At 30.2% G+C, this 13,861-nt stretch overlaps 2 protein-coding genes across 4 annotated transcripts; one reads left to right on the top strand and one right to left on the bottom strand.

The window, feature by feature from the left end:
• Positions 1 to 2,028: 2,028 nt before the first annotated feature.
• Positions 2,029 to 8,731, bottom strand: LOC115233290 (inactive hydroxysteroid dehydrogenase-like protein 1). 3 transcript variants are annotated; one of them, XM_029803608.1, is made up of 6 exons: positions 8,609 to 8,731; positions 5,869 to 6,023; positions 4,355 to 4,571; positions 3,847 to 4,083; positions 2,958 to 3,301; positions 2,029 to 2,562 (listed from the first exon to the last, which is right to left on the bottom strand). In XM_029803608.1, the coding sequence occupies exons 3-6, from the start codon at positions 4,512 to 4,514 to the stop codon at positions 2,347 to 2,349; spliced, it is 957 nt and encodes a 318-aa protein (XP_029659468.1). In that variant the 5' UTR covers positions 4,515 to 4,571; positions 5,869 to 6,023; positions 8,609 to 8,731; the 3' UTR covers positions 2,029 to 2,346. The 3 variants fall into 3 exon arrangements, with proteins under 3 accessions (XP_029659468.1, XP_029659467.1, XP_029659469.1); XM_029803607.1 differs by having other exon boundaries at positions 5,754 to 6,023; XM_029803609.1 differs by lacking the exon at positions 5,869 to 6,023.
• A 78-nt stretch (positions 8,732 to 8,809) lies between these two features.
• Positions 8,810 to 13,443, top strand: LOC115233288 (carbohydrate sulfotransferase 11-like). Its single transcript, XM_029803606.1, has 5 exons — positions 8,810 to 9,156; positions 11,143 to 11,533; positions 11,693 to 11,980; positions 12,367 to 12,602; positions 12,691 to 13,443. Exons 2-5 carry the CDS (start codon positions 11,213 to 11,215, stop codon positions 12,854 to 12,856), a joined length of 1,011 nt encoding a protein of 336 aa, XP_029659466.1. The 5' UTR covers positions 8,810 to 9,156; positions 11,143 to 11,212; the 3' UTR covers positions 12,857 to 13,443.
• Positions 13,444 to 13,861: the final 418 nt, after the last annotated feature.

Here is a 13,861-nt window from a genome sequence, read left to right on the forward strand (position 1 = left end):
ACCTTTCTGTTCGAGTATCGGCGTGCGAATGACAACAAGGCCGTAATATGTAAATAATAGCGCGCTATACGTCACCAAGACCGAACATCTTGTTATTGATAATATATATAATATGTCGCCGAAATATTTCACGTACTATGACGTATATATATACGCGGAAACTTATATTATATAAGTATTTTAAATTATAGATTAATTATTTATTAATCGATAGATGTGTACCACGAAACTTTTCGTTAAGTTAATTACTTGATCCTGCGACTCGATTATTTAATTGTGCGTTCCCAATGTGAATCATATTTAGATCGTCGAAGAGTCGGACAATAAAATACCAGAAAAAATATATTTAACTTTATATTTAATTTAAATTAAATTTAAATTTAACTTATATTTAAATAAATATTATTAAAGAAATAATTATTGCTAATAAAGGGGGATAGCAACAAAATGATAATTTATTATTTGGGACTTCTGTCATTATACGTTTCTCTTAAATAAATGGAATAAAATTTAATTAAAATTAAAAAAATAAATTACGCGAAATACGCGTTTTGAGATTTATTGTCGCGATATAATTAACGTATTATTTAAGGTATGCAAAAGATTATTAATTATTTATCATATCAAATTATTTCCTGATACTTGATTTCACGATCGCGTTTCGAAAACTATTTTATTGCGCGTTCTCAATCCGAATTATATTTAAATCGTCGAAAAGTCAAACAATAAAGCATGGGACAAAAGACAAGAAATTTTATAAAAATTTTTATATATTCGATAAATGCACTCCGATATTATTTTAGCTCCAAAGCGTTCGGTAGACAAATGAGGGCGAAAAATTTTGTTCTTCGAGCGAAAATAGTGTTAAGCGAAGCAGTATTTATTTTTATGTTTATTTTCAAAAGACTTGTATTTATTATCTTATCGTTTTAATGATTTATATTTATATATAAATTATGCTTATATAAATTTATATATAATAGCTTTCTCAGCTATATATATAATAAAACATTAATAAATCCGTAATATTTCTCCGCAATTTTGATCCATAATTATGGATCTAGCACACACATACACCAACCGATTGTTTTATCGTGGCACCGAAAAGTTAATCTGGCTATATAGTTCTGCTGGCTCTAAAATGGATCTAGTTGACGCTACTATAGCTAGGAAAAGTGTCTTATGAAAAACGGCGGCGTGACCCCTCTCAGGCTTCTCTCTATTAATCACATTATCCTTAGGATAATGTTTCATTTATCGGATGCAAACATACTAATTTTATACTTTTGGTATCCTTTATACGATAACCAATCATGTTCAATAAATTCATTGAATCATAGACATATAAAATAGACGAGCATTAGCTGCCGATATGAGTAAAGGGAGTTGAGAGATAAACGGCATGACTTAAAAAAATTCTATCAAAGATAAGTCTTTCATTGACATGGAATAGAAAAATTAAACTATTTTCATTAAACTATAATAAATTATACAAATAATATAAAAATTACTTTTGCAGTTTTATCATTTTTCGTCAATCACTTTTGATCTACAATTTATTTATTTATTTATAGTACAGACATATATCAAATCATGATTTTTTATCAACAAAATTCGACAAATAATTGTGACTATATAATTTTACGCATCGCTTTGAATGTTGATAGCGATATTAAAAGTGGCTTGGCGTTCCAAAAACGCCGAGATGTGACCATTTTTCTGATCGTATGATAAACGTATCAGCTTCCTAATGAAAAATTTTGCCATAATCTTTTGTGAAATTTTTCATTTTTTACGTTTTTGCCTCTAAGAAAAATTTATATGATCGCCAGTCTGATTAGATGTTCTTTATTGACTTTATATTGGTTCCCAACTTGACGCTAAAGTTTGCATCAATACGTATAGTAATTTTCGATAATATTCTTAAATAATTTTTTACGAGATACGCTTGACTGTGAGCCAATTTTGATTGGATGATATAGTTTGTATCTGCTAATAAAGCGATGCTAATAAACTAATCATTAAAATATCGTTTATAAACAGTAATATTTATTTTTATATATTTCTTAAAATCGAGCAGAGTTTTATATAATTATTTTGCTTTTTTAATATTCTATAAGAAACATGTTGAGTTTATTGAATGTATTATCAATCTTAAGAAAATTATATCTATATCTTAATTATATCTATCTATCTTATATTTATAAACTTATAATTATATATATTTCTTTATTTTGTCTGTTTAATATTAAAAATAAGTATAATAATCAGCAATTTGTTAGTTATTTATTTTTATATTAGTTCATGTAAATATTTAAGAAAAATGCTTAATTTATATTAATATTATTACAATTTTTGTTGTCTTTTTTGTTGAAAATAATCTTGCCTTAAATTCTCATTGATTATTTGTCCAACTTTCATTCTGAACCATACAGGTAATGTTAATGTTATGAATTTCTGAATACTATGTGCCCAGTATCCAGTACTGTTATCCATTTTACCAAGAATGGCGATGGCATTTCTTGCATAAGTTGTGGCATCAGGCACAAATATACTTGAAACCTGCAATTTTTAATAAAATATATGTACATCAAAATTTTAATGATTTATTAAAATAAAAAAAAAAACATGTATTTTTGAAACAAGCAGCTAAAAATTAAAAAATGTTTTTTTTTAAAGAAGTAATTTAGTATAATAAAGATAAAAAACATTTTTTTTTATTTCTAATAAAAGCACACTTTGCTTTTATTTTATATTTTAAATTCACATATATTTGCTGCTTGATTGAAATAACTAATTCCTTTGCAAGTATTTAAATAAATTTTTTAATAAAAAAAATAGTTTTTTGTTTTAGTACATTTTTTCTACATAGGGGAGGGGGGGCATTTTCGTACAAAAATTTAAAAAATTTTAATTACTGTAATATTTCATTTTTATTTTAATAATGGTTCAAGTACCTGAAGTCTATGGCTAAATGCGTTCATTTTGGTATTGACGAAAAGAGGTGACAGATGGTGAACGGTTATGCCGTGTTTAGAGTATTCCGCCCTGAGTGCATCAGAAAAGCTCTTCACGTACGCTTTTGTGGCGGCGTATACCGTCATTAATGGCAATGGTTGAAACTCAGATCCGGAAGAGACATTGACAATCGCGCCTCGTCCACGTTTCTGCATCTCTCCGATAACTAGCCGTGTCATTAACGTAGTCGCACCCACGTTCACATTGATAATATCCCACAATTCCATCTCAGGCACCTCTCCAACGTACATGGGATATTCATATTGCTTACCCACATTATTAACTTAAATAAAATATATTATTGAGATATTATTCAACTCTATTCTATTGTGAATCAAATGAAGTGTTATTTGACAACCGTTTATAAACAATATTATTATGACCATTCTTTTTTATGTGTATATTTTATCGCACTCATATTGTATCTACACTCTGTTCTATGAGAGAATTCTCTGACAGTTAAATTGGCAAAGAAAATAAGATTTGCACACATTTAATATAGCCATTACTTAATAGCCACGGATACTTGTGCTAATACAAGCTACCTATTCAATTCAAATAAGCTCACGTGCATTCACACAAATGCATCTGCTTATGACGAAAATTTATTTTCTTATAGAATGAAATATGTATATACGAAAAAAAACCCACTAAAACTTTATTAACTATTCATGAATAAATAAAATAAGATAGCACGATTGACCACTTAAAAAAAAAAAAAAAAAAAAAAATTTCCGGGAAAAAATAGATTTTATATAATTATATAAGATCATATACATGGATACACGATAGTTAAATAATTAAAATTAAAAATAAGTTTAATTTTACCTAGTATACCGACCGATATATCTTGCAACTGAGAACGAATCTTGATAAAAGCATTTTCTCCTTCAGTAAAATCCGCCGTTATAACTTTAACTTCGATTTTTGGATTTATTAGTAGTATTTCTTCTTTCGTCGATTCAAGTTTTTCTAAATTTCTGCTAATTAGAATCAAATTTATATTTCTTATTGCTAACTCTTTAGCATAAGCTTTGCCAATACCGTCAGTTGAGCCAGTGACAACTGAAATATTTAAGCTCACAATTTATCTTTATATAACATGCAATTAATAAAAAATTTTATATAGTTATATAATCAACTTGTTTTTTATGAAATTATCTTTGTTCTTGCTTTTCTCTTTCGTCATCCAGAAACATATATATACAAAATGATAAGTTAGAAGATGTTAGAATTAAAGTTTACACAAAGATTATAATATATCACAATACAGTTTCAACTTAAAAAACATACAATTTTTTTACAAGATATCTAAGAAATAATTTATCATACTTACCAGCCCATTCGCCAAATTTTGTTCGCAAATCGACTGACTTTTTATCATATATCTGTATGATAATTTCCCATAGAGTACGCAGAACTTTCGTAGCTGGTCCAAGAAGAATCCAAAAAGCAATTAAGCTGACTAACAACCAAAATGCTATTGACATTAGCATCTTTTCTTGTTACTTCGTATTCATACACCGTATAATTATCTCTTTTTTATAAGAATGCTAAAACAAAATCATATAAAAAATAGCTTTCCATTATATAAAATTTAAAACTATTTTTTTCAAGCTTAAACTGGATGTCTTTTACAATATTAATAGCTAATAATATATTACAATATTAATAATATCGGGAGGGTTCTTGCGCTTATCAATGAAACGATCGCCCACAGCGTCATTTATTTACATCGCATTGCCGATAATCTCGATATACATACAATAAAATCATGCATGCAATGTGTTTTAGATTTATATTAGAATTTATTACTTAATAATGCTGATAAGCACAATTGCTCTGTGTGCAACTGGAACTATCAAAATATGACAATACGATGTAGAAAATACGAAATCATTAGCAATCGTTTTTTCGAAACAGAACTTTCACTAATAATAAATAACTGCTAAAAAATTACCTTTTTTTAAAAAAAGTAAAAAAAGGCGCCAAGTGCACGCGCACAAGCGCCTTTTGCTATAAAAAAAACTTATATCGTACAAGATTCGGGCATGCGCATTGGGGACTTGCGTGAATGATGATGATGATGACGTGGACGTTTCTTACATGAAAATTTTCACATTGAGACTTTTGCATTCATATATCTCCGTTCACGATACATGTAGAAAAAAAATAAAGATACTTTTATTATATAATTTAAACCCAAGCTATCGATTAAGCTTATAAAAAATACGATCCGTTCAGCCGTTATTGAGGCCCAATAATCTAACTCAATAGCCGACTCGCGTATAGATACCCGGAGTGCCTCGCTATTGCTACGCGTGACTTGGCGCGAGACACTACCGTGTCTCTTGATAAATAATTTTTTCCATTCATATTTTTGAATATATTACTTTTATCACTGTTAATTTTTTAGATCTGCAACACAAGTTATAAAACACACTTAACATATTAAATTTTAATTTTTTACTACGGAGTCGCCATCTGAGAAGACGTTGCATCTGCGAGACTTAAGGTTTTACCACGTGAGAATGCCCGGTGAGAAATGATAGATCAGAAAGACGGCTATAAATATTTATAGACGTCTATAAACATCTATAGACGTCTATAGATATTTATAGACGTCTAATAGATGTTTTTTTCGCAATCTGTATTTCTCACTGGAATGTTACTTAATTAAATTAAATATTTTGGTTAGAGTTACAAAAGTAATCGGCTACTCTTTTTAACGGTACCTTTTAACAGCACATTTGTCTTATCTATCTCTGCTGCTTCATTTCTTCCCTTATGGTCCTATTTACTTTTATTTACTATTTATTTATTTTGTTGATGCCGATCGTTTTCGCGTACCGAATGTTCAAAGAAGGAGGGTCGAAGTGAAACTAAACGTCATTTCGCTCGGGTGATTGTACAGAAGGCCAAGTCGAGAAGTCACGGCACTTTCTCCATCTGCTGAGAATCTCGTACCGCTATATACATGCAATCGTTTGCTTTCGTGGTCCAAACTGTACAAAAAGTTCTGATTTTTATATTTGATTTTTATACATATCATAAGTGATTTATCAATATGAAGGCTAAGATTAGCGTTTTTTTTTTGTTATACAATGGAATTTTATGCTTATAATCAGAAAATTATCTGAAGCTGAAAAATCTTTTTAAATTCGTTTTGTAGCCTATATATAACAGAAGCAATCTCGTTAATGATTGGACATTCACTTGTGATTATCGTGGCATGTAGATACATTGTTAGGCAATGATAGATAATCTCATCGATCCTGGCTCCTCTAAAACCTCTACTTTTATGAATATAGCTGACGGCATCTATATTTAAATGACAGCTTCTTCGATCAATTTGAAATTGATTTATTTTTAACAGAAATATCGATTATCATTTATTGTAAATTCATCATTTATTTTTTTCGCTTTTTATACAGCTGACTAAATTTTATATTAAAATTCCATTAAATTTTTGAAATTAGTTGAAAAATGTAATTTTGTCATCCATTTAGTTTCTCAAATTTATTCGCAAGAAATCCATCTTAGTGGCTCGACATTTTCACTAATTGTAAAAAATCATATTTTGACTAAAGAATCTATCATTAAAACTCGTAGTTTTCAGATACTTGTGTACAATAAAGCCTGTCTTATCTTTTTCATAAATAAAATAGAAAGTCATTTCAGGAATACATAAAAGAAAGTAATACGGTGTATTAAAAAATTGTTCTTTCTCGTTTCCATCTTGTATAACTCGACGAGCTCTTTTCAGTGGTGTCATTCAATCGCGCTTCAGCTATAGCTCATCGTCAGTCATGCCTCTACCGATATCGATGAAATTTTTTTTATTTAAAAGAGCATTAAGTTTGCTACAATAATTTTTTTATGTTTTCAAAATTTGCCTCTTTGATTATGTTATAGTCCTAAAATCTTAAAAAAGTATACTTTCTTTGCTGTGGCGCATAATTCATCATATTTACAGATATTGCTATAATTATCATTAGTTCTAAAACAAAAAAAAATTATTCATATCGGCCATTCTACTTAAGAGATAGCAGCAGCTGAACGATAAATTATATCTAAATTATGAGGCTATGTACGTTTAAATGCGGAGTAGTACGAAAGCACCACGCGAATGCAAAATGTTTGCGGCGTTACTCTCCAGTTGTCGATTGGAAATGCAGTGATATGGACATTATATGTCACTTTTGTGATAACCCAAGTCAGCTTGATGGAATCAGTCGACGAGAAACAGGAAACTTCGGTGTTAAAAATAATAAACATGTTTGGAAAACAAAGTAAGTTCTGCTGACATAGCTTGACAGTTTCGCAAGAAGTCGCAACTTCTGACATTATTTGGATTAAGAAGCCTCAAATTACATCGGATGGCAGTAGTTTCACCATTGCTATCTCTACTTGTAAAGAACTTAATAAAATCATCAAAAATTTGATCTAATAACAACTTTCAACGTTCAAATATTAGAGCCATTTGCGAGCAATGTTTGCTGAAAGTGATATTTTGTCGCAGGAATAAATTTTGTATTATGTTAGTTATCATTTCATTCTTATGATTATATTTCTGCAAACAATTGCACAGTTGTTATTCTTATTACTTCATGCAATGTTGTGGAATGTCAAAGTTGAACAATTATATCTCTTGAACGGTATAGCCGATTTAAATAAACTTTTTTTGTTTTAAAGCTAATGGTAATTTTAGCAATATCTGTAAATATAATTTTTGACAGATAGTGAGCCACAGCAAAAAAAAAAAAGGTGTATTTTTTGAAGATTTTAGGGCTATAACGTGATCAAGGAGGCAAATTTCGAAAAAGTGAAAAAAATTATTGTAGCAAATTTAATGTTCTTTCAAATAAAAAAATCCGTCAAAATCAATAAAGATATGACTGAGCTATAGCTGAAACGCGATTTCTGCTCTATATTGCCTTATCTCCTTTACTATGATGCGCTTTGTGGAATGAATAGCACCGTTGAGAAGAGCTCGTCGAGTTGTATAAGATGGAAGCAAGAAAGAAAAATTTTGCAGTACACCGTAGCAGTTACCTCCTCCCATATATTCTTGAAATGACAGAGATAAACCAATAACTATATATCATCACTTTTAAAATGTAAAATAGTGATGGCACTGATGCTTTAGTGTAAATTACGTAACAAGAATTACATTATAGCGCGTTTAATTGTTTGTACAACAGAAAAGTATTTTCAAAAAAGATCCTCGTATATGACATAAAAGTGAAAGCAAGGCGCATAAACCGCGAAGAGATGGAAATGTCAGTGATAATCTGTCAAAGCGCAAGATGCAAGTAGACGGTACAATTAAGACGATGTGAAATACGATTTAGCTGTGTAAAAAAGATTTGAGACAGATGCAATTATTTTCTTTCATTTGAATAAATTATTCAATCGCTTTAAGAAAAAGCATTTCATGGCTCGTTAACGTTAAAATATATATATGTTGATCATCGTTAATAAATTTTTCATGAGGTTTGTTACGAGGTCAGATAGTCAGAAGAGCTGATCAATTATGCATTATATGATTTTACATTATGTGGCTTTTGGTTTCTTTGAGTATACATACGAACGATGGAAGGTGGGGAAGTCCGTGGAGATATGAAGCCTGGTTAGAGGAAGACTAACTGATCCGGGACAACCGAAAAGAGAATGAGGACGGAAGAGCAGAGGCGCGCGCAGCGTCTTTCACTTCACACACATTCTCGTTTCATTCCTGAGGGCTTACCAAGCGACCTAAGACGATCGCTGACTGCTATTCGGATTGGTTGCTTGACCACTCCGTTCTTTTTACGGTGATACGGTGCATCTGTTGATGTGTTTCGCATTGTCGAACGCGAATCCACTTTGTCGCTATCGTTCTTTCCGCTCGAAGTTTCGGGAAAGGTGAAACAAAAAGTGTCTTTTGGAAGAATTCTAATCCAAATTCTTTTTTTGTTTGGGAGAGATTACCTGTGTTAATCTATCGGCGTTCCGCTATTTTTGGAAGATCGACATCTTTATGAAATTTTGAAGAACGTTCCGAGGCGTGCTCCGAAGGATCTGCAAATTTGCTCCGATTTGGGGGTCGCTCTATCTATCTGATCGACTCGTGGATCGAGCTAAATTATGAAAAAAGTAAGTCAAATATGTTATTACATAGACAGGAAGATATTATTATAATACAAATCATTTTAATTAAAATTCCTATTATATTATATGTGGTGCACAAAATTTTGGAGTAATTGCAATAATGTCCTGCATGATTTTTGACCCGGTTTAAAGCACGTGAGTGCATTCACGCAATTCTCCAAAGCGGATCTAAAACCTTTATCTGATCATCTGTCCGACAACTGGCAGCATTCTAGTCTTGATTGCCGAAAGACAGTTTTTAGGAGTGAAAAAAGTCGCCGCGGTCGGTTTCGAGCAGTGTGGTTATTTAAGAGTGACTATAATGCTTAAAATTAAGATACCGGCTTTTGCGCGAATCATATTTCTTTATAATGATTCAATCAATTTAACTCGTTGTGCCGATTATTCTTTATTATATTTCCATTTTGTATCTCCATTTTGATATATCTGCGTGACACGTGATAATCTGCATATATTTTCTATATTTATCAGGCGATTATCCTTCGTTTTTTTTTCAACAAAAGATCAATTGGCTGCGTTTGTTATTTATGGCATTTAACAACGTTTTCGAGTGGAGCAACATATATTCGATCGAAATTAAGTTTTAAATTTGATTAATATAAATAAGTATATCCCTAGTAACCCAAGGCAGTGTTTATGACGTCATTAATCGCTCTCAGAGCGATCAAATTTGCTTCATTTGAAAACGCTAAAAGTAGCATTACGTTTTATTGACATTCTAGATAAGATTGCTTATGTCTCACAATAAGTAGTGATAAGCTCGATAATATTTAAGTAGTGATAAGATTAATTAAATATATCATTGACATCATTTTCTTCATTCTCTCTTTTAATAAAAAAAAAGAGCGAATAATGATATCTTTTAAAAAATCTATTTTTTTTTCTTGCCAAATTTCTTGTGTGAAAAGGTATGAATAAATTTGTGTCCAAAGAAGATAAAAATTTTCAATAGCGATTCTGAATGCTATACAATTGCTGCCTACTTTTATAATACGATTTTTATAAGAATAAACATGCATATCAAAGAGAAGATATTGTCTGCATTGTAGTATGATTGCATTTGCGTTTCTCTTGTGCTATGACCGTAACATTGGTCTAGAAAGTTACATTGCAACTCATTTCTTATTTCCTGTATCAAAGAAAAGAAAATGCGACGAATTAATAATGTAAACCAAAAATATAATGAAATGAAAAAGTTATAAAAAAAGGAAGAAAGAAATATTTTGCAACGCAATGTATGTCATTATGAAAATAACTAGTTAAATAAATAAAAATATATCATTTTATCATGTATCTCTCAGATATTTTTAATAACAATTACGCTATCTCTTATAATATCACTAATTATGTACAAAATTAGTTTGAAAATTAATCTGAAAAAACTACTACGATTAAATATCGATATTTGTTAGTATTTGCTTCATCTCCTGTTCTAAGTAAATCAGGTTTTCATATCCATGCATCGATGATTGCAGCCACCTATTTACATTTATTACTAACGATTAGCAATAAGCATCGTACTCATTTCTTTGACATTTTATGATAAAACGTTATGCTAGATCTGAAATCTTTCTGACTATAAATATTTTTCTCTATTTAATAACGGATAGCAATAAATAATTTACTTTAATTGTTTATAATTGTACAGTTGTGTCAATAAGGCTTATGTCTTTGAAACATTTTATAAATTTTTAAAATTTTTATATTACCATGATATATAAATATATGAAAATCTGGATTATCTTATCGCGCGCGCATTGTGAAAATCTCTGAAGTTATCTCATACATTCGTCATAAAAAATCAATAATTTAATCATAATTAGCGTATTTTCCCATATCAATTACATGTATTTATGTTTAATCGATAAGAACATAGAGAAAATATAACATTGAAACTTTATATTATAATTTTGCAATAATATGCTCTTATGAAATAAAAAACTGTATAAAATAGTTCTGTTTTCTTTGCAGAATCAGATTTTTACAATCTGTACGATATTTTGCAAAGAAGTTCAATGCCCGCGGTGAGCAAAGAAAAACGATGGCAGGATGTCGAGTGTGGAGGATAATTTTAGTCGTTATCATTATGTGGGAAACGACCACAAACGCAAACAGTGCGAACGTCGCGCAAATCACTGCAAATAAAGATGACAGGAAATCGTTGGAGCCGAATAAATACATTTATTCGTGGACAGGACCAAACGCTTTGGCCAGATCGGCCTTGGTAGAGCGACAGGAAAGATTGCAGTATAATTGTGAGCTCGAAAGTAACGAGGCAGATATCGATGAGTTAAATCCAGAATTATTCAGAAATATTCTTGTGGATGATTTGCACGAATTGCTCTATTGCTATGTTCCCAAGGTGCTAAATTTACTGCCTTATTTTTCATTAAGATTATCTGTAACAATTTGTGGAAATAATAATACCGATTAAATCAGAGATTCTGCTTATATTTAAGGAAAAATGTTAAAGTTATTTTTTCGTATGTGTATTCTAAAATGAAACAATTTTATCTTTCAGGTAGCTTGTACAAATTGGAAGCGCGTACTAATGATCGCGACCGGAAAATGGTCCGGTAATGATCCTTTAAAAATACCGGCCGATCAAGCTCATTCCCCGGGTACTTTTCAACGATTGAGCAATTACACATTGCCCGAGATAGAGAAGAAATTGGCGACGTATGATAAGCTGATTGTCGTGCGACATCCGCTGGAAAGGCTTTTATCAGCTTATCGAAATAAATTCGAGACTAAACACGAGAAAAGTGCAAAATATTTCCAGAGCCGTTTCGGCAAGAAAATCATCAAAGTAAAGAACAAGTTTTTTTTTAATCTAATACTTTTTTTTTTTGCAGTATATATGAATTAAGAGTATTACATATAAAAGTGAACATATTGCGCGAATGTATGTAGAAAAATAACTTTACATTACGTAAAGTTATTCCGCAAGTTGCGTGAATGCAAAAGAATCTGGCATTATAAGAGAGTTAAATGCTTATTTCTTCAGAAATTTCATCACATTTAGAAGTACCGTATAATTGCAGACTCCTAGAATATGATTATGTAATTAATTGTGCAGGCTGTCCCACTTTTATTGTATTAACCGTTAATGGTTAATTCCATATGCAAATGAAATAAGCTTAATATCAAGGCATAAATGGCTTTTAACTACATTAATAATATTTTTACTTATAGAAATACAGATCGAATGCCACCGAAGATTCTTTAAAGAACGGTGATGATGTGACGTTTCGCGAGTTTGTCGATTTCGTCACCGATGATTCCGAGAATGGAACTCGAAATGAACATTGGAGACCAATATACGAGTTGTGCCAACCATGTATAGTTAATTACAATCTCATAAGTAAATACGAGAGCTTGGTCGAAGATGCCACAGAAGTTCTCGAACGGATAGGCATCACGTCTATGAAGTAAGTACACGTGATAACAAAGTAATAAAAATAAAAATTTTTAAATATCAGAGTTGCACATCTTACTGAAAAATAATTATCTGTGCAGTTTTCCAGCTAAGCCATCAAGCAGCGAACCGACATCGAGAAAATTGGATAGATATTACTCTACTTTAAGTTACAAGCAGCTTCGTAAACTGGCAGATCTGTACAAATTAGACTTAAGGTTGTTCGACTACTCTTTGGAGGATGTGTTGGGATTTTCTTTGGCTTAAGTCGTCCGTATTAACAGAGACAGATGTACGTGATATACAAATTTACTGTCAGATCACTAATCTGTATTTAAAACCTACGTAATCTAAGTATACAAGACAGTTTTACATGCATTAAGACAAATAATTATTACTGCATTTTATAAATGTATATAAAGTTCTAAAATCTCAGATTTCAATTTTATCGACAATCTCTTTGAATGGATCTTTAATAGAATGGAGACATTTTTTTTTATATAGATGATATATTGTTGCTACCTCATATTATAGCAATTGTACTATATAAAATTCTATTTTAAATCAATAATTTATAAGAAAAATATATATATATAAATGTTGCATGCACATCTTATTTTTACATTTTTTAAATGACTTTTTTTATATATTAAGATAACTCAGTATTATTGATATAGCCGAGCAATCAAAATTGAGATATATAACAAATTCTGAGATATAGATAAAGATAAATAAAGCTGTGTTAAATAAGTGATTGAATAATTATAAACTGTTTTATAAGCTCTGAAATATGAGTTATACATGCAATTTTGTGCCAAAAGAATTTAACGATAATTAAATTAAAGAGAATAAAAGAATCTGTGTTTTGTTTGTGCCAAGAGAGAATTACTATCGACTTCTTAAGTCGAGTTTCATAAAAATCATATGAAACATATGTCTCGCTATTTTTATATTAACATGTAATTTATAGAACAAAATCTTATCTTAGAATATTCCCTATTTATATGCACATTTCCTAAATACATAAAATGTTCGCTTTACTATTTTTGTAATGTGCAGTGTGTCATATCGTATTTAAAGCTATTGCTTTGAACGCAGCCATATTTGCGTGCCTATGCATATTATACGACAGAATATGTATTAGTGTTTATTATGAAATTCTATATGAGATTTTCTATTCAGAAAGTTCGTAAAGATCAGAAACTATATAGTTACCAATCAATCAATTATTTGTTATAGATAAAAGTGTATATATATATATATATATATATA

Source organism: Formica exsecta, unplaced genomic scaffold, assembly GCF_003651465.1.
Source record: "Formica exsecta isolate Colony F162 unplaced genomic scaffold, ASM365146v1 scaffold17, whole genome shotgun sequence".
NCBI classification, from domain to species: Eukaryota; Metazoa; Arthropoda; class Insecta; order Hymenoptera; family Formicidae; genus Formica; species Formica exsecta.